Source organism: Anopheles merus, chromosome X, assembly GCF_017562075.2.
Source record: "Anopheles merus strain MAF chromosome X, AmerM5.1, whole genome shotgun sequence".
In the NCBI taxonomy this organism is placed as follows: Eukaryota; Metazoa; Arthropoda; class Insecta; order Diptera; family Culicidae; genus Anopheles; species Anopheles merus.
In genome coordinates, this window is record NC_054081.1 from 9,036,289 (window position 1) to 9,062,577 (window position 26,289).

At 44.6% G+C, this 26,289-nt stretch overlaps 1 protein-coding gene across 1 annotated transcript in view; it reads left to right on the plus strand.

Annotated features, from left to right (window-relative positions):
- LOC121589766 (eye-specific diacylglycerol kinase) overlaps nucleotides 1–26,289 on the plus strand; it is a 130,062-nt gene that overhangs the window by 75,297 nt on the left and 28,476 nt on the right. Inside the window, exons 5-7 of the mRNA XM_041908888.1 lie at nucleotides 14,945–15,423; nucleotides 15,575–15,704; nucleotides 21,697–21,900. Coding sequence (XP_041764822.1) covers nucleotides 14,945–15,423; nucleotides 15,575–15,704; nucleotides 21,697–21,900 — 813 coding nt within the window. The remainder of the gene's footprint in view (nucleotides 1–14,944; nucleotides 15,424–15,574; nucleotides 15,705–21,696; nucleotides 21,901–26,289) is intronic.

Genomic DNA, 26,289 nt, shown 5'->3' on the forward strand with positions numbered 1-26,289 from the left:
AAAAGCAGTGTAGCAGCCGCTATACGTACAGGTACAGGATCCATGCGTGCACAGACACAGACAAACATTCTCACCCACAATATTCGTAAGTAACAACCCATTTCAGGGGAAGCGAAACCCAAACACGAAGCTAATCTATTTCCAGTTGCGATCCGTACGCAGAAGGCAATTGATTTACGTCCGGTTTTGTTTCGCGTTGATTCGAAGCGTAACGCACAGTAACGCAATCAAAGCGTCACGGTAAAGGGTTTTGCCTTAGTGGTGTGATTATTTGTAGTCCAATCATGACCGGTGTCGTCCGGAGTCGTCTGGAGTCGGAGTTGTCCGGAGTCGTTCGGAGCCGGCCGGGGTCAGAGTCGTCCGGAGTCGTCGATTCCGAAACGACTCCGTCTCCGGTAGACTTTGGCAGACTCCGGACGACTCCAGACGACTCCAGTTGTTTCCAGACAGTACTGATTCCGAACAACTCTGACTCCGGACGACTTTGGACGTCTCCAGATGACATTGGATGACTCGGAATGACTCCGGACGAATTCGGCTAACCCCGGACGACTTCGAAAGATTTCGGACAACTCCGACTTGCGACAATTCCGGATGACTTTGAATGATTCTGAACGAATCAGGATAACTCGGGGTGACTTTGGAGGACTCTAAGCGAATCAGGATAACTCCAGATGGCTTTGGATGACTCTGAACGAATCAGAATAACTCCAGATGACTTTGGATAACTCCGGAGGACTTGGAATGACTTCAGATGACTCCGACGACTGCGGATGAATCACGACGACTCTGACTCCGGATAACTTTGGATGACTCAGAATGACTCTGGACGACTTCGGATGACTCCAAATGACTCCGTATGGCTTTGGATGACTCTGGATGACTCACGATAAATTCGGATAACCCCGGACGACTCCGAGTGATTCCAGGCAACTCCGACTCCCGTCGACTTCGGATGATTTCGGACGACTCCGGATGACTTCAAATGACTCTGGAAGACTCCGGATGACTCCGGATGACTCCGAATGTATTTGAATGACTTCGGATGAATCTGGACGACTCCGACTCCGAATAACTCCGGGTGATTCCGGAAGGCTTCAAATGATTCCAAACGGCTCCAGATAATGCTGCGCGGACCTACCTTCCAGAGTCGTTCCGAAATGTTTGGAGTCGGATCGGAGTCGATTCCAGATTTGTGCCAACTTTACCCACCACTAGATTGCTTACCTTTCTCGCCGATTTTCTAAGTGCGCTCTATGAGCGGTACCGCAAAAAATACAAATGCTGGCAGATGTGGCGTAATGTAATGAAATGACGCTGTCATGTCCTCACAACATCCTCTCCCAACCGGCCCAGCCATCTCGGCAGGAATGGGTTCAGTATAAAATCACTGTCAAAGCAATTGCGAGCAGGAAACGAATGCAGGTTATGTTGAAGGTATATTTAACTCACGCACATACAGAAAAACCACTTTCGGTCTTCAATCACTAATCGACTGTCTGCTGCTACAGAATCAGAAGGATCTCTTTCTACATTTCACCATTCGTACCGCCATTGCTTTTATTATTGTCAGTCTGCAAGTGTTGCTCATTTGCTCGGGAAATGTTTCCGATCGTTAAAAGCCAAAAAGAAAAAGAAAGAATCCTTCCTGCCGAAGGCAAAGCTGTGTGCCAGGGGTATGGAAAACCGATACCGATGGCAATTTGAATGATAACGCGCTGGTAGAACGAAGCGAAGCTAGTGAGAAAATGAGCGAAAAAGAGAAAGCGATAGGGAGTGGGGAGGAATGAATCCTTCCCGATGATGACGAGCGCTATGTTTACGGTGGACGAGTACAGGGATCGCAACCTGGTGGCGTGGTTGTTGTTGTTTGTTTTCCCTTTTTATTTCTGTGTTGTTATCTCCTGCCCCGATGAACCCATGGAAACCAACGAACCCACACGAAAAGCATGGTTTTAGGCAGGGCCTGGCAGGGTGACAGGTGGTGTTAGGCGGCTCAAATTATGATTCCGCTGAAGATGACATTCATTGCGACGTTTACGATGATGGCGCGATGATTTTACTGTACGATACACCGGCACATCCTGGCACGCATTTCGCCGCTACCGATTCTTGGTACACAAACAAGCTCAAGCACAAGAAAGAGTGTGTGTGCTTGTTTGTGTGTGTGTGTGTGTGTGTGGGTATGTGAATGTGTCAGTGAGCCGCAATAGAAGCGGCGTCATGAAAAGCTAATACATAAAATTAGACGACGACGATAGCAACAACAACAGCCCCAGGAGGAGCAGGAAGGGTGACGTCGTTGAGGGGGAGGAGAAATAACAAAAGAAAAAGCACGGATACGTACGCGCGCACACACACAGACGCGCACACACACACATACACAGCGTAAGAGGGAAAAGCGCGGACAGACACATTCATCAAACAATCACGACAGTGGGCAAACATTTGCATTTAATTTGTGACGTGTGCTGCGCTTCTTCCCTCTCGCCCCTCCACAGCCTTTGGAATATTCGATTTTTGCGCTTGTTCACGTGCGCGTGTGTGTGTGTGTGACGTCAAAAACGGTCGCTTTGAGAAAGTAATGTCATTATACTGGTTCTAAACGCTGGTATAGATTCACTGTATTAGTTTCGCTTCGTTAACTTTCTCTCGCTCTCTCGCTCTGTCTCCCTTGCAACTGATTGCAGACAGCGGCGATGACGAGCAGCCTATCCTGTCATAGGAGCGCCATCTGTCTAGCGAGACTGCTAATGCATGAGCATGAGCGCCTGCCGGTATGCAAATTGTACAACATTCCGTACCGTTTTGCCCGCTCGAGCCCAATTCCTACGAATCATCGATATTCTACCGATGCATAGTGGGGCAGTTTCGAACAAATGACGGGATGAAAAAAGATTTTTTGTATTTTTTATTTTGTATTTTTTGATTTTGAAGTGCATAAAAAACTATCTGTTCCGATGATAGAAACTAAAAGTAGTTTTTGAAGCAACAATCTGCCCACGGTTCAAAATAAATGATCTGATACAACTATTGTGCCTCAATAACAAGTCATTTTAGTTTGTTATTTGACAGATTATGTGTGTGAGCAACACATGAGGAGGTTTAAGAGGAAATGGAGCTCTGCTGGAATTCTGCTCGAATCAATCTCTTTTGACTGCATAGATATTCCTATACATCCAGACACTAGCACCTGTACACAAATCCTTGAACCATTACTCGACCCTGTGACTCCAGCAAGAGACCACTTCTTCCCACGGTCTGCTGGATAAGCTCGGTACGCAACAATGACAAAACTCATACAAGGAAATCAGACATTCAAATTCAAAAATTCAATTTCAGGCTCTAAAGGTACTATTGTTTAAAATCCTTAGGTCACGTTCATTTCATTACGTTACGATTGAGTTCGGTGCTGACGAATGAGTCACTGTTTATTGGTCATCGCAAAGGATATGCCTAATAATTCATCAAATCACGCATATTTGCGGATGTGCTCAATGTTGACAGTGATTTAAGGCTTTAGTTTTGTGTTCTTCAAATTGCACGATTTGAAAACAGAATCCATTTTTTATAAATTCTTGACTGTGGTCGTCAACACATCGTACGTTTTCAGACTTACAGCTGTAATAGTTTAAGTTTGCCTTAGTTTAATCCTAAAAATCAAGAAACTAATTTAATTTTATCCTCCCTAATGACCACTGTGCAATGGTCCGTCGGAATAGAGTCAATGAATGGTGTTGTGCTCGAGAGAGGACTTTTGAATTTTCAGGCTTTTGGGCAGACACCATGCGGGCGTGAGTCCTAAAACCGCACTCGGTCCCAATTGTAGGCAGCATGTAGCATACCTCTTGAACTCTTTCCTAGATGTTGGTCCCGGGCATGCATCTACTGGACTGGTGCCTAAAGCCTGCATCTAGAGTCGTCCAAAGCCTGCAATGCCAGAGTTCGCACGTTAGTGGAGTTTGTGGTAATTGAGTTTTTGTACATCTGTACAACCTGCCGGATGTGCTAGGCACTCGTTTCGGGATGATGGATGAGCATACCGCTCGTTTTCCGCAAGAATTACCACCCGCACCATTGCCCAAGCTCACCTCAAGAGCGCAAGATTGATTTAAACGCCCAACCGCACGGCAGTCGTCCTCTGCACGGGATGCGAACGGCTTCTTAAAGCGTCGCTGCTGTCTGTGCGTGCCAGTCTCCCAAAACGCTAACGGAAGAAGGTTGTCATGGAGCATCTTGTTCAACCTACGGCCCTCGATGGCGGCGGCTACGGGCGGGCTAGAACTTTCGCTGGTGGAAAATTTACTGTAATGCGTTTGGCTGGCTCCTGCTCTCCCCCCGCCGCAGAACGGTGAAAGTTGCTAACGCACCCCCTCACCTCCCCCTCCTGCGGTGTGACAAATGGAACGAGTCACCTCCTTCCGCCTATAACTTTGGGCCACCGCACGCTTGATCTTTTATGTTTTTCGATTAGATTCGCAGGTCATTTTGGGGTGCGCCTTCGGGTCAGGAAAAAGTTTGACCCTTCTGCCGGCGCTGCTCGCCCGACCCGTTCGCTCGTGTTTGGCTCGGGTCGCTCCAACTTTGTGTGCCTGTGTCGCTGGTGGTCGTTTGCTGGGTTGTTGTTGTGTGTAATGGATTTCGTCGTCTCGTCCGGAGTTTCTGGCTCCCGGAGGGTTTGCTAGGGGCTTGGGTCGCTCTCTCTCTCTCTCTCTGTCTCTTTGGCGCCTTCCTGCTCATACAAGTTCTTCCATCAAGCGTTTGACTTCTTGAAGACATTGCTCGGTTAGTGATTGGACTGTGTGTTGTTCAACGCGTCACACGAATTTAGAAAGAAAAAAGGAGCGCGCAAGTGGGTTCAAGAATATCCAATATTATGGACAAGATTTTGCTCCTGTTGTTGTTGTTGTTGTTGTTGCTGCTGCTACCGTCAAACGACGCAAGCGGTATAGATGGACGCAAAAAGGACGGCCGGCGTTCGGGAAGTTTGTTCTCTGCGCGTAACCGGTTGATGGGCCAAAGGGATGAGGCTTTTGCCTCGGGGCAATCACTTCCAATGGCGTGGCGTAGGCGAGAACAGCTCAAAATTGCACGCTTTTCGAGTAAAACGAATGTGTGTGTGTGTGTGTGAGCTTGCAGACGAATGTTTCTTTAGAATGTCAAAAGTAATTGCCACGTGAAGGCCATCGTCGGCGAGCACTGGCAGCAGACATTGAAAGGAAAGGCAACGAATTGAACCACACGAATCGCCACCCTCTTAACGATTATAGTGCACTGGGAAATGGCCCTTGGAGGAGGAAGCTGTTGAGAGGTATAGTTGTCTCTAGCCAAAAAAAAGCACAAAAACGATCGGACCAAACTAAGTGGGCGAAACAATGACGCTACCGTACATGTTGGCGCGTCCTTCGCTGGCGAGCTGTCGATTCAAAATTGACGCGCCTTGCGAACGTGTACGTGCGTGTGTGTGTGCGCCCCTGCGAAAGCAGTCAGCGCGAATGGTAGACCGATAAACGTTTCCCATAATCGGTTTTGTTTTCAAAGACGTGCTGCCGCGGCCAACACGTCAACTGTGATACATTGTTATTGGTTCGAACCGGGGTTTCGATCGATTGGACCTCTTCTGGGATGGTTTTGGGGCTTGGGTTTTTGAGACCATGTTGAAAGAAGCTACTTTTGTCGAGTGGATTGCATACTTCGGGCGCGCTAAAGCCACAGTTACGCCTAAAAGTATTGGTAAAATTGACACACTAAACTATGCACCTAGCAAGGTTATTTTTATGGCTGCTTCTGTGCAGAATATGTTAACATATTGCTAATGAACTATATTTACACGTGTTATATTTTCAAAAACAAGCTTTATACATGTCGTACCTTTAATATTTGTTTTTGTGGTGGTAGTTAAGGTAACCTCCAGACCTGAACATCATTGGAATATAGCTGAGAAGCCTGTTTATTTTGTTGAACCACTGTCGAAGGATCGAATTGCTATGTAATGTAATCTTCATACAGCAGATTTCCAAGTCACTCTCCATTGTTAACAGCATTATAGGATTTCACAGTCCAATAAACAACAACAACAACAACAACATAATTGTCGATTTTGATTCATGTTGTATTTGCATCGCAGAACATTTTCAGTTTTTCTATATGATTTTCAACACGCTTCAAGGAACTGTCAAACTCAGTTCAGCTTGTGGGGTGTTAAAAATCATGCGAAAGATCTAAAAAATTTAACTTGGAGTTAGAAATATTACTCACTTTTAGCAAATAGTTCAACAATTAGCATAAAATCCGCGGAAATACAGCGCACAGCATTTTTCTACATCTATAAGGACATTTACAGAGTTTTCCAGGGGTTCTCAGAGTTGTGGGACTCTTCCTTGACTCTTTCTTATGGGAAGTGAAGTTGATATAATGGAAATTGATCTCTCTGGCACGCTTTTTGAACAGGCTTCTTGGAAATTCCTATTGGATCTGCCCAACAAGGGTGCTATGGAGTCCACTTCCCATTACATTAAGTTCATTTCACGTAAGAAAGAGTCAATAAAGTGTCCCACAGCTATGAAAACTCCTGGAAAACCCTGTATATGACTGGATCGATTGAGAAAAAGTGTTAAAAATGTAGATTTGGTATGCGCGTTTGATATTTCGATTTTGTGAAACATTTGCATTGCCTGACTCAAACGGAGGCCTGTTTCTGTCAAACAGCTTTTCGTCAGATCAGCTTCCGTAAGTAACTCGGAAACCCTGGTTGATATATAATTTGGATTGATGAAACCTCCTTGCTCAGAAGCATTTTGTAACGTTTTTCAATTGAAGTTTGGCACTTGTTGGATGAAATGTTAACATGAAATTGTAGCTCCATTGCCTGTTTTCGTGCAAGCAATGCAGGTGATTAAAACTACTCTAGAAACATATTTTAAGATGGAGCGTCTATACTGATCTATATAAGACAACAAACATTGAGAAGGTAGTGAATGAACTACATTACTTCATTGCCTAAAGGTATTAACTTTATAGGCATAAGCATGACTCTGCATAGGCAATCCTTAAGAATCTGGAATTCTTTGGTCTGCTTTTACAAAATAATGTTTTGTCTTTGGCTTAGTAATCCTTCAAAATCAATAATATAATAGGAACTAGATAGCTTTTGTAGCTAATAAAGATTTCACAACTTATGGAAATTTTGTTAAAAAAAAAAATCCCCATTACTACAGGTAATTTTGGAACACAAACACGGAATCAAAATGGCAGTGTGTAGATATTAAAAAGAAAACACGCCTTCAGGCGTTTGACCGAGATGTCGACCAGAGAAGTTATCCTCTGGACATGTTTTTAAACATTTTCCAATTTCAACAAAACGAAACCATTGCGGTGTTTGGTAACTTCGAAGGAAGTTTAAACCAATACCGTTCCCTCCCCCACCGCATGTTCCGTCTCGGGACAAGTAACCGTATCCCGCGATGTCTGGGAACTACCTGACATCTAAAATGCGTTCTGGATTTTCCGCTTTAGCGGCCCGGATGTGTTGCCGCCATTTTAGAACCGGCCTGGACTGCGTCACCGAATGTGTGTGTGTGTGTGCTGTTTGGGCAGGTAAAGCCGGGGGGCGGGATGCAGGGGCCGAGGAGCACAGCAGTTGACAGCGGGCGAGACAACGCGAGCGAGCGTTGTCAGGTTTGTTGTGTGTATGGGTATGTGAGCAGCGAAGGTCTACGATTGCAATTAACTATTCATCAGCTTGAATTAAAAATGTGTGTTTCGTGCTCCTCTCCAGTGTTAAGGGTGGCGAGTGTGTGTATGTGTGTGTGTGTGCATGCTTATTTCGGATTACTGCCGGGGTCTTTCTGGTGCAGCTTCCTTCGCACGGCTCTACGCTGCTCGCAAACGACACCGGCAACGGCAGTGGAACTTGGAACCTGGCCGGGAATGGTATCTGTTAGTTTCTCGCTTTAATTAGCGAGCGCTCCTCCTATTACTTAGGTGCGGGTGCCTCTCGCTAGCTGCCGTAACTCCGTACCATAAAACGGGGGGGGGTCTGCTGGGGACGGGTGTGGTGGCAACATGGGAATGCCCGCACGGTCAAGATGGAAGGCCGCCGGAAGTTCAAGAGCTCGCGAAGAAAGTTGCCGTGCAGAGCGAGCGGGCTGAAGTGCGCTCCTATGCTTAATTGCGTTCGGCCTGCCCAGCCCAGACGTCAGCAGACGACAGAAGCATCAACACGTACCTGTACAGTGCATGGGTGTGCACAGTGTGCCGGTGCTAATGTAATATTTTCTAAACAGAGTAGAACGTACAGACACACACGCGCGCGGTAAATTTTATTTTATACAAGCTCGTGCGCATACCTCTGTGTGCAAAGAAGGGCGAAAGTTGGAGCGAACAGTCACCCGGAAAGGGCGGAAAGGGTTCCGGATGCGGGGGAAAAAACTCCCCCTTCAGAGAAACAAACGGGCACCGGGTCAAATACCAGCGTACTTGTGTCTGTGTTTATGTGTGTGTGTGGGACGGCAACATTCCAAGGAAGGATCAAAAGATGTAGGTGTAGGTGGCGCGTGCAAAGGACTCGACGTTAAAGCCCATGCGGAAAGAGCACCGGCTAGCGCAATGTCTTCGCTAATCAGGAAATTTTCTCACGTACACTGGGAGAAGAATCCGACCGGAGTGCTGATCCGTTTCGTGTGCTGATGGGTGGTTTGAGCAGAGGGTGAGAGGGTTGAGAAAGGTCCCATGGTATGTTTTGCCCGGATATCTGCCGGATATTTGACAGTTTTTTTTACTGCCTTCCTCTTGGGACATATTTCGGGCGAAGTGTTTGTTGCCGAAGGACACTTATCCCTGGCTGAAACAGAAGTGGGGAAGGTTTTTTTGTAAAACATTCAATACCCTAATTTTTGTAACTGTTTTATTTTCTCTCTTTCTCTCCGATAGCACTATAAAGATCGGGAAGATTTTGTTTCGCTTTTTGGACGGCACAGGAACAGAAATGGTGATAACTTGCAGCCTGGAGCAGTGCTGAAGGTGCATGCATGTTGTTTATTGATTCAAAAGCTTTCCGCGCGGCTACTTTAAAGCCAGAGATGATGTCGAGACATTAGGCACTACCGCTTTAACTCATGCCAGCACAGTTTGGTGCTCGGTGCGAGATGTTCTACTACACACTTAGTGCAATTGCTATTCCACTTAACTCCAGAGAGGCATCAGTAGGCTGGGTAGGTCCTTATTCGGTCAAGAGTGGCGAGATCGAAACGCCAAACTTCCGATAACTATTTCCAAATCGAATTTGTATACAGTTCCCTTGACTGAACAGTGCAGGGACTACATTGATGCCGTAGGATAGCAACTAAACCCTTTCGAGCTCATAATTTCGTCACCAGATATTTAATAGCTCAAACTGGAACTGCTGGTTTCATTTATGGTTCTCAAAGGAATCTTGTTTATTCAGAGTTGTCATAAAATTTGGTTTTTGAATTTCTGTATCTGTAAAGCATACATTATTTCTTAATACACTCAATCATGTGACAACTACATCTTACACCGATTTTTTGAGCCATTTTTTCAGCAAATCTAAAAGATCTCCTATTCTTGCTGTTTCACATAGTCATTAGAGGGTTAAATGTGTGAAGGAGAACTTCGGAGCAGATAAACGGTTGTGTCTTGATGATGAGCTTAGAACACATTTGAGGAGCTGTAAGAGTCTGAGACATACTGGGCCTACTAGTTATGGCAGTAAACACAGAAGCAAGCAACACTAAATCCGGTCAGTGCCCGCATCACGATATCTTTGGCTGATGTCATCCGACCGATGGTCTTGGTATTTGGCAATACGCGCTCACCTTGAATTAATTTATCTTAATTATTTGCACAAGCCGGTGGCGCACACCAAATTGGCGCAACGCTGGCGATAAAGCTGCCGCACATCTATCTGCTACAGGAGATCCGCTGTGAGTCTGAGTGCCCACACACAGCTTTGTGCTTGTGTGTGCCTTCCTTCGGTGCTTACTGCTCGAATTGCAGCCAATTACGTCACACGCGTGCGTGTCCCACCGACCGGCCAAACTGGAGCTGCGCGGGAACAATAAACTCGAGAGATCGTTTCTCCGCAGCGCACAAGATCATTGAACGTGTGTGGACGCTCTCCCTATGCATGTGTGTCACTGAGTGGTACCGCTGGGTGTGTGTGTCACCGTACTGTCACAGCGAGCAGTACGATCCTCACCGTCGGCCGGTGTTGGCATCTTTCGCCGCGTGCTATACCTACTGTTGAGGGGTTTTCTGTGTGTTTGTCCACCGTACGGCGAACGGCTTTCGCATGCCATTTGTGCCACACACCGAGACGTGATTGTTTGTTTGTACAAGCTCCACTTGCCCAACGGTACGCGGTTGTTTGAATGGGTGCGGTCGGAAGCGAATCAGGCCCCGTAGCACGACACGTACAAAAAAAGGGCAACGCAAGATGCTCATTTGTCAAGTTTAATCGGTACCGCGCGCGCGTAGTTTGGGAAAACAATCGTCCATTTTTAATTGACAGCGTGCCCGCCCGGTTTGGAGATCGGTCCGATGTTGGCCGATTGACGGTAGAAGTGTGCGATCTCTGGTTCGCTGGTTCAGTGCGGACGCTGTGCCGCTATTCGCGAACAGTTTAGTTGAAATGAATTTCGGAGCTGACCTAGTGAATAAGTGTAGCAGTGTGTTATTCACGTTTCTATGTCAATGCAGACCAGTGTTTTTGTTATCCAAAACGGCATGAACAGCTTCCATCAAGTGGTTCAAACACGACAACACTCTTACAGCTTTAAATATTATTGGCTGCAAGCGGCGCTTGTCTAGAGTGGTTTGGTGGTCGTAAGAATAGACGCACTCGGCACCTTACGAAGGCCGTATATCGATTCTCTTCCGGAGTAAAAGTGAAAAGTCGTGTAGATGCTCAAATGAAGCGCATTGTTTTTACCATCCTGGGGTTATCGTTGTCCCAAAAACACCAGATGAAGAGAAATGTAAATAATTTTATCCACGGTCTCAGGCAAGACGTCATATGAACTAAAGGGTGTTTCGTACAGAATGTTGGACAAAATAATACCGTATCATCGATTTCTCTATCAAATAGATTTTCTGTTCTAATGGCTGTTTGCTAGTGTTTTCCTGCACAATAAATTGATCAAAATTGTCATTTTATTAGTTGTACAGAAAACTATTAGGCTGTTTTGTTGGTTGTGAGGAAACACCCTATAGCAGTTGTAGTAAGGAAAGCAAATAGAGCCTCAGAAAAAAACAAAAATAAACCCCGAACATGTGGCGTTTAGATATCATGTAAATGCAGTTCACCCAAAGCCACAGGACCAGTTCTGAGTGTGTGTGTGTGTGTGTATGTGTTCCGGTTCATTGTTGCCGGTATTGTTCCCCCACACGAAACCGCCTGCTCTGGCACAGCAATAAGCGGAGATAAGATAAGCACGCGGCACGCATTCGGGCCGCGTGAATGAAGCTCCGTCATATTTACCCCATCGCGTGGAGGAGGAGTAGAAGCCCCCCAATGCAATGCCAATGGCCAATGGCATTCGCCCGGAAAGGTCTGGCAGGCCACAGCCCCGACCCTTCGAATCCCGCCACGGCAGTGCAAAACTACATGTCAATAAACAGGCCACATCCGCGCACAGTGTGTGCAATCTCCATCAACCATGTTACCTGTGGCAGAGCGTCACAGTGACAGTCACCGTCGGCCGTCTGTTGTCATCGGTTGAAACGTCGTCAAAGTTTCGCGAGTTCGCGTTCGTGGGTTAGCTGTTGTGTTCGCAGTGTGCAAAGCGATCGCTTTTTTTTAAGCCTAAACTCGGTCCGTAGAAGGGACTCAGTGTTTGCATCCGAGCCAGGTGCCAGGTTTGCGCTCCGGTACACTGAGCGCTCTTGCGCCGGCCACAGGTTGAATGTTGCAAAACAGTCGAGCAAAATAAATACACTATTACTGCCGCTGCCAGTTAACCAGGTTGCCGGAACCAGCGCAAACAAGCTGCGGTTCCGCGCGGTGGAAAACAATTTCGATGAAAGCCTGGGCCGGTTTCGGATACGTGATGCTGCCGTGTGTGTGTGTGTTTGCCTAAAAATGGTTCAAACTTTCCGACAAACAACAAGCTTCGGTTGCCGAGGCAGCAGGGGAAAACCTCAGGCGAATTAGAAGATACATTTACGGCTAGCGCTGTGGCCCACGCACGTACTACTTTGACTTGACGATGCTCCCGTCAGGAATATTTATCATTCTCGCTCATCGCGCCAACGCTTGCAGCTTAACTTGGTGGTTTTCCGTTGAGCGGCAACCGTATCTGCCGCTACTAGACTTTTCCACCACTCTACCACAGTTCAGAATTTGGTGGCTTTGTTTATGCTGCACACAATAATAGGTGCACTTTGATGAGATTCGTAGTAAGATGTGTAGGGGAAGATGTAGGTCAAGACGGACACTGTGGGAATGATGAAGACTTCTTATCAATACACGATCGAAGCAATTATTGAATATTGAATACAATGTAGCAGCCAAATTGAAAGTTTTGACACAATATCTACAAAATTGGTTAAATTTATGAACAAAACCAAATTTTAGATCGTGCGTACGTTTGTGGATCTAATTTGAATACTACGGATCTGAAGCTCTACAACTTGCATCGTTTGTATTTGGGAGTTATACTAAATGAATGAGTCGTTATGATTATCAAGCCAAAGGCTGGTGAAGTAACCGCAATGAAAGCAATAAAAAGTATTGTTTTTTAGTGATTTAAGCATCCTGACACCAAAGTAGGAAATGTGGACACTCTGTGCTAGGGACATAGGTGGACATCGCAAATTTTGATTTATTATACTTCTGATTAGTGGTGAGAGCTTGGAATCAGACCTATCCGATTCCGAGTTCGGAATCAATTCCGGAACCTGGAATTGATTCCGATTCCGGAGTCGATTCCGGAGCCGATTTCGGAGTTGGTTTTGGAGCCGATTCCGGAATCGATTCGGAAGTCGACTCCGGAATCGATTCCAGGATCGGAATCGGCTCCGGAATCAGAATCATCTCCGGAATCGGAATCGACCTGGGAGTCGCAATTTGCTCCGGTAACGGAATCAGGCTTGACTCCAGAAATGGAGTTAGCTCCTGAATGAGGACTAGTTTTTGAATTGAAATAAGAAGTGTGGGAAGCGAAATAAGTCAGGGAATCTCCATGTGGATAGATCATTTACAAGTAAATTTTGATTCTTTGTCTCTATCAACACGTAGCATCATTGGACCCAAACGCCTATTCCTATGAATATGCCGAAACCGATTACGTTGTGAAGGCAATTCTGATGTCGGAGTCAATTCCAATGTCGCAGCCGATTTTGGTTCCGGAGCCAATTCTGGCACCGATTCCGATTCTGGAGCTGATTCCGATTCCGGAGCCAAATCCGATTCCGATTCCGGAGCCGATTCCGATTCCGATTCCGGAGCTGATTCCGAAACCAATTCCGTAGCCGATTCCGGAGCCGATTCCCGAACCAGTTCCTGAGCCGATTCCGGAACCAATTCCGAAGCCGATTCTGGAACCAATTCCGAAGCCGATTCCGGAATCGATTTCGGAAACTAATTCCGAACCTACTATCTGGAATCGATTACAAAAAACTTCGGAGCTATCCGGAATCAAGTCCCACGAAATCTTCATTTTTTCCATCACTACTTCTGATGTCAATTGGCCATGAAGAGATGTCTTCAAATACCTTAAGTAAGGATCATTGAAAGATGCTAAGGAGACACTTCAGGAAACCCAATATCTTGCACGCTTGCAATATACCATTGATATGATATAGTGCAGGATTAGACAAGAAATTCTATAGGATAACAAATATCAAAAAGTTGAGTTTGGATTTCGAACTATTTGCAAGTCCACCATACTTGCAGGAGCCGTAGAATTAGGTAATTTCCTAACAGGAAGTCCTAAATTCTTCTACGTGTTTTGTTCTACGCTGAAGTAACGTCAGCTGTTACTGTCCGAAATTTCAATAATGCCTTAGATTCGGCATCTGCGATGATGTGTTAGAAGTGGCTCGTATAATTCCTAATTTGACGACTGCCTAGTGTCTATCTTTCTCCTTATCAGGTGTCCGTGTTACTCGATCTTTCCAAAACTGCATGAAACGAAAAACATGGTTTTAATAGATGATAGAAACATGCAATTTGATCGAAATTGTAAAGTTTCGACACATTTTTTCATAAAATATGAATGTAATAAATTGTGTGTGTGTGGCTGTGCATGAGGTTTTTTCGTTCTTTTAGGGTTGTGGGTGTATTCGGGTCACCCAATCCCACCCATCCCCAGTTGGCTCTCCATTTTGGGGCTTCAATTTTATTAGCCTCCGCAAAACCGAGAACTTGTTTGCAGCCGCTTTTGTCTTCTATGTGTAGGACAGCTACGTGGGTGTGTGTTCGTGCCTAAGAGCTGATTGATTCATAATATTGCATTTTGAGCTGTTGCTGGACCTAATCCAATTATAAGCTCATTAGTGATGCTTTATACTACGGCGTACGGATGCGCAGATTAATTGCATACTTTACGGCGCACTCGTTTGGTCCAACATTAAATAAATTAATACTGGCGAGAGAAAGAGAGAGCAAAAAAAACATCTGAACCACACCCAACCCTTTTGCTTTCAATATTACAGTTGTAAATGTGTGTGTGTGTGCGTGTAATTGAAGAGCTTCAAATTGATCGTTGATTATGACACCGTCAGGCTGAGCCGTTTACCAACGAAAATCGTCCTGGTGTGTGTATGTGTGTGCAAAAAAAAAAGAATAAGCCCTTGAAGCCCTCTGGCAGAAGCAAATACGATGTGAATAATGCCAAATGTGTGTATGTGTGTGTGTCTGTGAGAGCGAAACCGTTTAGCTTGTGTCGGCAAATCTCATCCCAACAATAAAAAAAACGTAAAGATGGTGCTGCAATCAACCGCCTCCCTGCTGTGCATGGCGTGCGTGGCGCGCGTCACACATCTCAGCCGAGCGCGCGTCCGGCCGAAGCGACAGCTTGGCCGGCTGCTGCACCGTACGCGCGATCGGCTTGCCCGGATGTCGTCGCGTTGCGGCTGCTGCTGCGGGTGGCCAGGCGGGACGGTCCGGGCTAGGCGGCGCAGCCACTGTCCCCCGACGTACGGCCGGAGCGCCAGCTATCCCGGGCGCCGCTGCTCGTTCGGTACGTTCGGGGCGCCCGGTGGAGCGGCCGGTGGCCGGTACCGGCGCCGGTCGGTGGCAGCAGGTGGGCTGGCGGTGCGGAAAATCTCCGCCAGCGGCCGGTACGCCCAGCCGTGGCCGGTGGGCGAGGGTGCGTACGGGCTGGGCAGCTCGTGGCCCGGCCGGCGTCGGGCGTTCCGCGTCCGGGACCGTTCGCTGGTGGCGCTGCGCATGAGAAGAAGGTACCGGTGCGCGGATGGGAGAAGGGTGTCACATCTTACACAAACACATTCTATACACGCATGGATCCAACGATGGTTTTGTTTTTTGTTTTTCTGCTGTGCATTAATGCCCTTTTGCTTTGCGCCTTTCTTTCCTCTTCCCAATTTTCAGAGGCGACCCGCACGGACGTCAGATACGCTGCACTCCGGACTGGAGTGAAAATGCCGTTTCCGGTGACCATCTCTGGGTGCCAACATCCGTTTCGGGCGATTGCTGCTGCGTCGGCGACAACGAGTGCACGGTAAGGTTTATTTGACCAGCAACAAAAAAAAAAAAACAAAAAAACAAAACAAAATATAAAACAAAAGAAAAAGGCCGTTGCGTGGCCAAAATAAGGGTAAAGATGATTGTTAAGCAACATATTGCATACCTTGTGGCGTATGACCGTCACAGTGGCGCTGTGCTGTTATTCGTTCTACAATTGCTAAAGTGCATAGCTTTAGGCGCTTAGTGCAGCTTAGTGAAGGTATTTATCACTATACAAATTCTTCTAAAATTCCTACGCTATACTTCTCACGCTGCTCAAGTCTTGCTGGGAATGGTTTGTCGACCAACAGAATTTGTTATTTGATCGGACCTGCGACTGTATCGGTTCCATAGGTGGAGCTGGTTCATGTTTTGTTCCAGGTCCAGGTAGAGTTGCAAGTTCGGAATGTAATCGCGAGCTGTTTTAGGGCCGATATGAGTTCATGGCCAGTTCCAGGAACGTTATGAGTACATGATCAGTTCCAGGACCTGTATGAGCTCATGACCAGTTCCAATACCGATATGAGATCATGATCGGTTCCAGCATCGATGTGAGCTCATGGTCAGTTCCAGGACTGGTATGAGTTCAGCATCAGTCAAAGGACCGGTTTGGAATCAGGATCAGTTCCATGACTGGTATAGGTTTATGGTCAGTTCCAGGTCCGGTATGAGTACATGACCAGTTACAGGACCAGTATGAGTTCATGACCAGTTCTAATACCGGTATGGGATCATGTTTGGTTCCAGGATCGATGTGGGTTCATGGTCAGTTCCAGGACCGGTATTAGATCATGATCGGTTCCAGCATCGATGTGAGCTCATGATCAGTTCCAGAACCGGTGTGACTTCAGCATCAGTTCAAGGACCGGTTTGGAATCAAGAACAGTTCCATGACTGGTATAGGTTCATGGTCAGTTCCAGGTCCGGTATGAGTACATGACCAGTTACAGGACCAGTATGAGTTCATGGCCAGTTCCAATACCACTATGGAATCATGTTCGGTTCCAGAATCGATATGGATTTATGATCAGTTCCAGGACCGGTATGGGTTCATGCTCGGTTCAAGAACTGGTATGGGTTCAGTATCAGTTCCAGGACCGGCATGGGGTCAGCATGAACAGTTTCTCAGCCAGAATGGGTAATGTATCGGACTCAGGACCGGTATGGGTTTGGTTTCGGTTTTATGTCTCTCTATGGGTGCGTCATCAGCTCGTTATTTGAATTGCGTTTCGATGGCAATACAGGGTTTTCGAAGCCATTTTCTTATGCTTACGTTTTTATTCGCTGCGTGCAAAATCTTAATTCACATGCATCTCTGATATTTAATTTAAATCTTAATATTTTTTTAATTCTTCAGTATGATTTTCAACACTTCAACGCTCTTTGTCATCGTTTTTTCGCCGGGGGATTGAAGCCGCATCTCACCAGGATATGTACAACATTTTCAAAACTAATGTCACATGCACTGTGATGCATGGGTTTAGGCTATTATTGTTTTTAGCGTACAATTATAACTAGTCATTCAATATTCGAACCCATTTGCATAGCTCTCCCCCTAGCGGTGGCAGTAAAATGCGGCTCAAATGTTGCTGCAAACGCGCCATAATTGGACCTAGAAATAATGTTAACATCACCCAGACACTGCAAACTGTACACGATCTAGCAAATAAAGAGCTGGCGTTGGGTAAAGGGCACAAGTAAACCGACACCCGGGCTTTGGTGCACAATATTGCGATTTTAATTGAAGCATATTGAATGCCCGGGCAAGACAGCTCAACGGTACAATTGAATAAATCCATCCCAACAGCCGGACAGTATCGGGGCCCACATAATTACCGCATTAGGCATGATTTATACTGCAGCGAATGCGTGCAGTCGTTCCGATTTGGCATTTCGATTGCACGTGTCCGTGTGCCGTGGGCGTTGTGTTGCGCTAACATTTGGTCGCTGGCCGATGAAAACATCGATAGCAACCGCGGGACGGTGGGCATCTTTTTTGGTCTTTGTTGTTGATGCAACCGAATTGCGAACTCAGTTTTCAGCGGAACCGGAGCTGGTGGGTGGGCAGCTATTTGATACACCCTTTTTGGGAAATGGAAAAGTGGCATTTCCGGGAAGCGTTGGTGTTTTGTAATAACGTTTGGCCCGGGTTTTCCCGGGAGAGGTAATAGAACGTTGAAACAACAGCTCGGTGAAAAACAGCCAATGCATTTTAACGCACCCGCGTGATATCGGAGAAGGTGGGGCAAAAAATCAGATGCAAATATGTTAATGCACCAAACGCAAACACCCACAACTGGTCCGTGACTGTGTGTGTGTCGTGCTTCCAGGTGACGCGAGCCGCGGCGGAGGTTGAGGGTTGGGTGGGCTCCAAATTTTGGCTCCAACACAACTAGTAAACAAGGCAAAGGGAGCAGCGGAAGGTGGGGTTGCGATAGAGTAATAAGCATCATAATTGGTTCCAAGGGAGCTCAGCCGGCCCAGATCGGAGCTGACGAAGCCATCGTCGGGAAGGGGAATAACAGACACTAAACAAAATGGGAAGTGAGAGAGAGAAAGAGAGAGAGGGGGAGAAGCTCGTCATGTAAATGCAAATTCCCAGTGCAGAAACATGAGGACATGGAACCGAGCGACGGAGACAGGAGATGCTCAATGTTTTCGCGATCAATCGCACGCAGATGATTATGCATGAGAGAGCCCGACGCCCCCTGCGGGGTTGCTCCACAAATTGGCTGGGGTGACGGTCGGAAGCACGCATGTTTATTCATTGCGGTCGTACTGAGTTTGGTGGGACATTTTTTTCCGCACGTTTCATTGACTGTTTTTCGATTTTTGGTTTGTTTATATTCGCCCCACGATTGCTTTTTTATTGTGCTCTCATATCAGATTTGCAGTGAATGATTCAGAAGACTGTTTCTGTGGTTGCCTCAAACCCCAAACACGTTGCTCACTTGCTTGGGACATCTAGAGGGCGCCACTGTAAAAATTATGATGATGATGATAAGTCCCACTTCTTATCCCAAAACATTCAACAATATTGCTCTATGGTAGTTTTTAATTAACGACCATCTGGTGGTATCTGACGATGTGCAAAAGAATGCACTGAGTCATACACACCTCCAAGACGACCAACTATATCTATGATGGAGCTATATCAGGGCAAAACGGGTCTAACTCCATGGTATTCACTAGCATCCTTTACATTGATCCAGAACCAACCATAGAACCGACTAATTGATCTTTGCCTGATGCGCCAACTGCGACATGCATATGGCAAGTTCCAATCGTACAGGAGAACCTAATGTATCAGGAATTGACCTCTTACAATCATCAGCGAATGAATCTCGTTGTGAGCATTAGTGGGCGTGCCACGTTTGAAGTCTGGTAAGCTACTCGCATTCTTGATTTTTTCGAGAAATCTGGTGTACCATTGAATCCACTTGAAGAATCAAGAATGTCTGGCACTTTTGGAAAAAAAAAGAGCTGAACACCCTTGGCTCATATGCTCTGCGACTATTCTTTTTCCCTGAAGATGTCCAGGCCAAAGACCTCCTAAAAGAATAAATATAAGGATCATGGTCTGATACATAATCCTATGTGATAACGATATCCGACTGAAGAGCTATACTCATAATGCGGTTTTGCAACCTCTGAAGTCGTTGAATGATTTTCAACATTTTCTGGCCTTTAGGGAAACCAAAGATAGGCACGCTGGGCTCATATGCTCTGCAACTATTCTTTTTCTCCCTGAAGATGTCCAGGCAAAAGATCTCCTAAAAGATTTAATATAAGGATCATGGTCTGATACGCAATCCTATGCTATAACGATATCCGATTGAAGAACTAACCTCATAATGCGGTTTTGCAACCTCTGAAGTCGTTGAATGGCCATTGTCCTGTATTGCCAAGAAACAGAAGTATAGACGAGAAATACTTAAAACGTGGTGAAATTAGTGACATGTTGAGGTTCTTATCGAGGCTTAGAGATTCTTGGCCTGTCGACCTACCCATCACTTTTTTCCACTTTAGTGATCACCCAATCAATGTGAGCGTGGTATTTGAACTGATCTTCTAAAATAATGCCTCGATATTCTACCCGACGGGTGATTTCAATATTTTCCAGCTGTGATTACCCATCCAGAGCAGACACTGTGGCTTGCTTGCTGTCTTTATGCAAAATGTGAAAACAAAACATGATCTCAAAACATTGATCCAATGATTGATGATTCATCTTGAATCTTCAATGGCGGATATTCTGTAGGCTCTGATACACAGTTTACAATAATGTTCCCTGGGTTCTGCGTGTTAAATAGTTTTTAAACCAGTTTAGCTGCCTCTCCACAATATCAAAATGCTTAGGGGTTAATAACAATGACGGGCTTAATATTGTCACAGATGCCCGTTCTAGATCCAGGAAGATGGCAACTATCGATTCACTTCGATCCATCAGCACCTTCCACCTCGCCAGTACAAGCAGAGCATTCCAGGAAATTCAGAACAAAATGAACAAAACTGAATGAAAAACCTCCCAGTTTCGTTGAAAATAAAAGGTTGTTGGTGTACTTGCATTGGTATTACCTCGAGCACAGACTTCAAGAAAGCCGAGTATACATTTGACCATACAGATGGCAGCACTGTATCAGCAAGAAGACTTTTGTATGTTTAAAATGATAAGATAGTGTATTATTCCACAAAAAAAGTTCCTTTTGCTTTCCTTACTAGGTTTTTTTTATAATTTGAATCCAGCTTGCTTATGATATAAGCAATAAGAGAAATACATTCGTTATACAATTGTTCTAAACCTGTGTGCACAAAACTGTTCAATTTCAGAGGAAATTTGTATTCGTTAATTTTATGGCCAATCGCTGTCGCCCCTTGAACGTTCGCCACGTTTGCGCGCTGTAACTTGCTGGCCAAGATTATCCCACTTGACGACCCCCGCTTCCTCCCCATCCCTACAACCCCCTTCAAAACGAGTGGGAGTGTTTGCTTATCATTCTAAAGACATAGCACCGAAAGAAAAAAACAAGCAAAATTTAACGATGATTTGCTCGTCCTCGGCACGCAAGTGCAGGGAAAATGCAAATGTCCGGCCACGCTTCACTGCACACTGCACACGGCAAATGCGCTCCCGGTACGGTTGCGGTTCTGCGATCGGGGGAAGCGACATCTTTTACGACCCAAGGCAGTGCAAGGCTACCCAAGGAAGAAGACCCTTTGCAAGGCTTGGCTAGGATAATTGCGTCACGCGCAGTGTCTCGGATGTCGCTTACCTTGGGGTCGGCTTCGCCGGTTTTTTTTTTTGCAATAAACACACCACTTACCAGCCACCAGATCTGCCCTTTCGTGCGCGCGTGTGTGTATGTGCGTTTTATTGCGCTTCTCAAAATTCGCCAACGCAGGACGACGAGTTCCTCGCGTCGGGCGATAAACTCGAGTGGCAAGTGGAAAATCATCAGCAGTAAAGTGCAGCGGAGCAGCGACGTCACAGCGACCGGGAAAAGGTGCATTGGTGAGGATTTTTATTTACCACGCTTTTGATTGACTCTCCCTCCTAATCACACTTCGCCCGGTGCAAATGAAACCAAAGCGATGGCAAATAAAAGTGCAGCTAGAAGATAGTAAAACAAACATCCGTGTCACAATATCCCGAGTCCCGCGCGGAGGAAGGGCTAAATGTGGTGCGCGAATGTTTCCGTTTCGGGGGGTGGTTTTTTTGGGTGTTTTTTTCGGAAAAGGGGGCAAAAATTAACCTCGATAAAGCTTTTGTTTTACATCGCAATTCACGGCCGGGAGCTATAAAATCTGAAGGGAACCGGTTGCAAGCACTTAAACCGTGCGCCAGTGTTCGTGTGTTCTGGTTTTTGGGCGCTCCTCTTGTGCACAGCTTAATTTTATGTCTTGTACTTATGCTCTCTCTTCTTATTCTCTTTTTCTTCCCAATCCTTCCCGTTCATTCCCCCTCAACGCCCCCCCTTTCCCGACAGAAGCATGGACCACGGATGAAGTGTGCCGCGTGCAAGATCATCGCGCACGCCAGCTGCATCTCGGTCCTGATGGAGCGCAGCCATCTGCAGTGCAAACCGACGTTCCGGGACGTGGGCGTGCGCCAGTACCGCGAGCAGACGAAAACCACCCACCACTGGGTGCACCGGCGCACCGAGAAGGGCAAGTGCAAGCAGTGCGGCAAGGTAAGTGGCACTAAAATGGTACGGAGCTGGGCTGCTGCTGCATGCAAGCACAGCAAAAGGATGCGCATTCCGGGCTGTGTATCGCGTGGCCACACACACACACACACAAACACAGCTAGCCGGTCAGCAGAATTTTATATTGCCTTGGGCGCCTGTGGCGCCCGGGTCGTTCCGAGCATCGGGCGGAACCCGGAAGGCGGATTTGTAGTTTTTATTATCCACTTTAATTAAGATTATTTCAAGTGTGTTCACTTCCAAGTTTGATTGTGTGTGCGTGTGAGTGTGTTAGATCTAGTTTCCCTCTCAGTGTTTTTCTTTCTCTGGTTCTTCTTCTTTTTTTCGCTTTCTTTCCTATCGCACCGGAAGGATTAAGCGAACGTCTTAAGCGGTGCTTATTCACAAGTGAAATTTTTCGTCATAAAAACTTTTGCCTGATGCATGATGAGCTTTGCAGGTTCAGCTACTAATTGCGCTGTGCAATCCATTTGAATAGTGTACAGTTCCTGCAACGCCCGAATGTATGCAATCGGTAGATGGATGTTGTCCTCTACGTTACGTTAGCGTTACGCGTAACGCCTGTTTATCTGAAACCCAAGCAGCATTTTTTTGAACAACTGTTTTAATCGCCGGATACAGGCAAATTGATAATTGACGTCCTTATTAATAAAAGGTTCAAAAAAATATTAAAAATCTTTAATTCAATCTTTAATAATAAATAATAATAATAATAATTCATCTCCAAAACAGTTTTAATATTATAAAAGTTTTACTGAACAATATTGGGGCCCTTTTTGTTTTAAGTTCGTAGGCTGAAATTTCAGCCTGTCAGCTGTTTGCATTGTATTGCAGTTTTCGAGCAGCCATCTAAGTGGATATAATATACAGGTAGCCATATCCCAAGGTGTATGAATTTAGAAGGGAAATTTTTATCGCTTCTGCTGCTGAATGAAGATTTTAAGAGTGTGTTGTGTATTCGTCAAGCCTCCAGAAAGCTTATTTGAACAACAGTTTTCACCCATCCTGTCAAAAAGTGATATTCAAATTTGGTTATAAAAAACGTGCTATGAGACCACCTGGACTACATACACTTTGATTCTAGATTCCATCACCAGATCTCTTTAATGCACCTTGGGATAAATGTAAACCTTGTTTTGCCATTTTTCGATCAGGTTCTCGAGTTTAATTCTAGCTTTGAGGCTTGAATAATCTAGACTGAAAATTACAGGCTAGTTTTATCCCAATTGACATTTGCTCCAAACTTTTTTTCCATATCTGCTCGATTAGTACTCGATACACCTGAAATTATTGATTTGTTTGTGATCAAGTGTGTTGAAAGCGCTAAGATTGGTGTGTTCGTAAATTAGACTTTCTTCTATCGATGGACGATGCCGTCGAGCTAATTTTTCATTCACAGCTATGGTTTTTGATGAAAAACATAAGCTAATTTTGTGTGACGCTATTCTATAAAAAATGGGTATTTTTAAAGTATAAAATGGCTACATGAACATTTATAACGATAAGAAACGTCATTTCCAGGTGAATCTACAAGAAATCGACGAAAAAGTCGCGCCACAGTTGATTTTAGAGGCCTTTTTCTAAATTCCCTTAAACTGGTGCAGTTTAAGGGAAGTATAAGGCTCCAGTTTAAGGGAATTTGCTCGAATTCCCGGTTATTCGGGCTCGAATATGTCAATTGGGGTGTGTGTTTATTTTATGGAGTGTTTACAAGATTTCTAAAAACTAATTAGAATCGTGAAGGTCCCCATTGTCTATTTTTTACATGAATTAGAGGTACAACAACTTAAAAAATTACCAAAATCATTAAAATTTAAAAAAAATATGAAAACAAATATTTACTAAATTATTTGCCTACCTATTGGTAAAACCAGGCTATTAAAATCAAAATCAATGTTTTTATTAACTTAATACAAAGAAACTATAACGCCCTAAAATCATCAAATGTCATTGTTATTCAAAATGGCGTAAAGCAGTAATGGAATATTGAGTGAATACATTTAATTTATTTAAAATATTCATAATCTTTAAAATATGTTATATTTTCTTATTATTGAAAATGTTACTCACATTTCAAGTTTATAATGCTTTTTAGTCTTTTCGTTAATAAAAAAATTAAAAAAAATTTGTTTTGTACCTGTAATGTAAGGATTTAATCTCGTTGAAATCGATTTGTCTTAAAGTAATTCGCTTATATTTGTATCAAAGTTTGAAATATTTTTTAAATCACTGGTTGGTCTTGTGGTTGACAAAAATACAATTTTACAAATTTTACTTGCGAACATTTTGAGAAATCTAACGCTTGTCTAACGTAACGTAGAGGGCTGACCCTTACTTTTACTAATAGTTCAAACATAAAACATTCAATATTGAGCTAAACAATTTCTATTTTAAAGGCTTAATAATAATATTCGAAGTTGTAAAAACCTTAAGAAACTTAAAATAGGAGGTTTACGTTACAAAACCACAAGCGAAACTAGTCACAGATTTTCAGTCTTTAATTATTTTAGCCTGACTATTTTTTAAGCGGACTCCGATTCGTCGCAGACTCAGTCAGGTTTGGTGAAAACTGGTTTGGTGGATACGTTAAATTTCATTTATTTTTTTTTCAATCCATTTAAATCAGAAAAATGAGAACAAAATGATTTTAGATGCATTTTTGCTGGTATACAAATGGTGAAATCCAATACAGCGGAACGTAACCATCCAATGAATATAACTGCGGATGATGAATATGTTTCTGTTTGAAAACGTGTTTCACCCAAGCAATCGGAAAATGCCAACCCGATGAGATTGTTCAATAAAAATGTATGTTGATGTGAGCGAGCAAAACATCCCCCTCTCCACAGGATAACTGATTATCGAAATGACGGATAATCAGATTGCGTACATCTATTGCACTACCCAGCATGCATACACAAAATATACAGGCAAAAAAAACAGAACAAATAGACAAACATTTTCGTCGCCGAATGCACCGATTGCACTATTTCGCTGTTCGGAGCTTTTGACGATTGTGTGCATAGCGACCAGCGGGTTTGGAAATGCAAACCCGAAGAGCATCCTGGCGCGATCGAGTCGTCCCATTCGGGTCGTTCGGGATTTGCACACGCTGTCGGCTGTTGTGCGTTGCCGTGGCAGCACCCGTGCTAATGGTGACGAACTGCTGATACGTCTGCCATTGGTAGCCAAACCGCCGTACGGGAGCGTACGCGACCGGATGTGGGTTCAGTGTCGCCTCGATGCGAATCGAAGCAACAGTTGGTTAGACGTCCGGCCTCGGACGGAGTGGTCGTACTCAGTGGGCAGTTTGTTCGTGCAACGATGGAGCTGGTGCTGATCGTTCACTGTCTGTGCATGCTGCTGATCGTGATCGTGATTATTACCAGTGGCAAGTAACGCTTTTACTTTACGAAACGGATTTTTACAGTTTGTTGTTTCACAGTACAGTACAATCAATCCCTGACAAAACAGTCTAGTTGAACAAGCAGATGTGACAAATATTCCTTTCGGGATGAAAAGTTGCTATTGCTTTGATTTTACTCTGATGGGATTGATCAGTTATTATCCAAAAACTACATTTTAGAATTGTCTTAATAGGGCAAACGTATTGATATTGTGTGCAGTGGACGAAGATTATTTTGTACTGACGTAAAATATTAAACAAATGTATCAGTATTATCTGCATTATTTAATTAATATTTTTTAGAAAAAAAACAACAAAAGAACATTCTTTCACATTTGTCGAGGTGCAACAAAGATTATTTTAGAGTCGAAAAGATTGAATACTTTGTGAAATGTTGTTACATCATACCGGTAGGCTTAGGATTCTAGAACCAAAATCTTCAAAATATTAATCATTAAATATTTAAAGTAACACCATTACTCACATTAAAAATTATGCTTAAACCATTGCACGATTAAAGGTAAAGAAAACAGACATTATTTATTTTTCCACAGTGGTTGCAACAACAAAAAAAACAATCAAACATGGTAGAGACGTAAGGAGATTTTTATTCACTAGTATGGCTTTAGTGCAGGCTGTTTTAATTTAGCGCTGTAGTTCAATTGCCAATTGCTATATCATTTAATTTGGTCCCCAACAATGCTGGGCTGGAAATCTTTCTTTGTACAATACACCAGTAAATGTTTGCAATACGTGAGCCGTTGATTATGTTGATAAACTCTGTTGCAGTTCAATTGCGTAAAAATTGTGTAGGCTTTCTTCACTAAATCCAATATTGCGTTCATCAATATCACAGCTATTGGAAGCGGATAGCGGGTGGTTTCCTTGGCGGCACATTAAATACATTAAATATCATAGGTTTCTCTGCCATTCCTGATGCATAATGGTCAATTCACGCAAGTGATGTT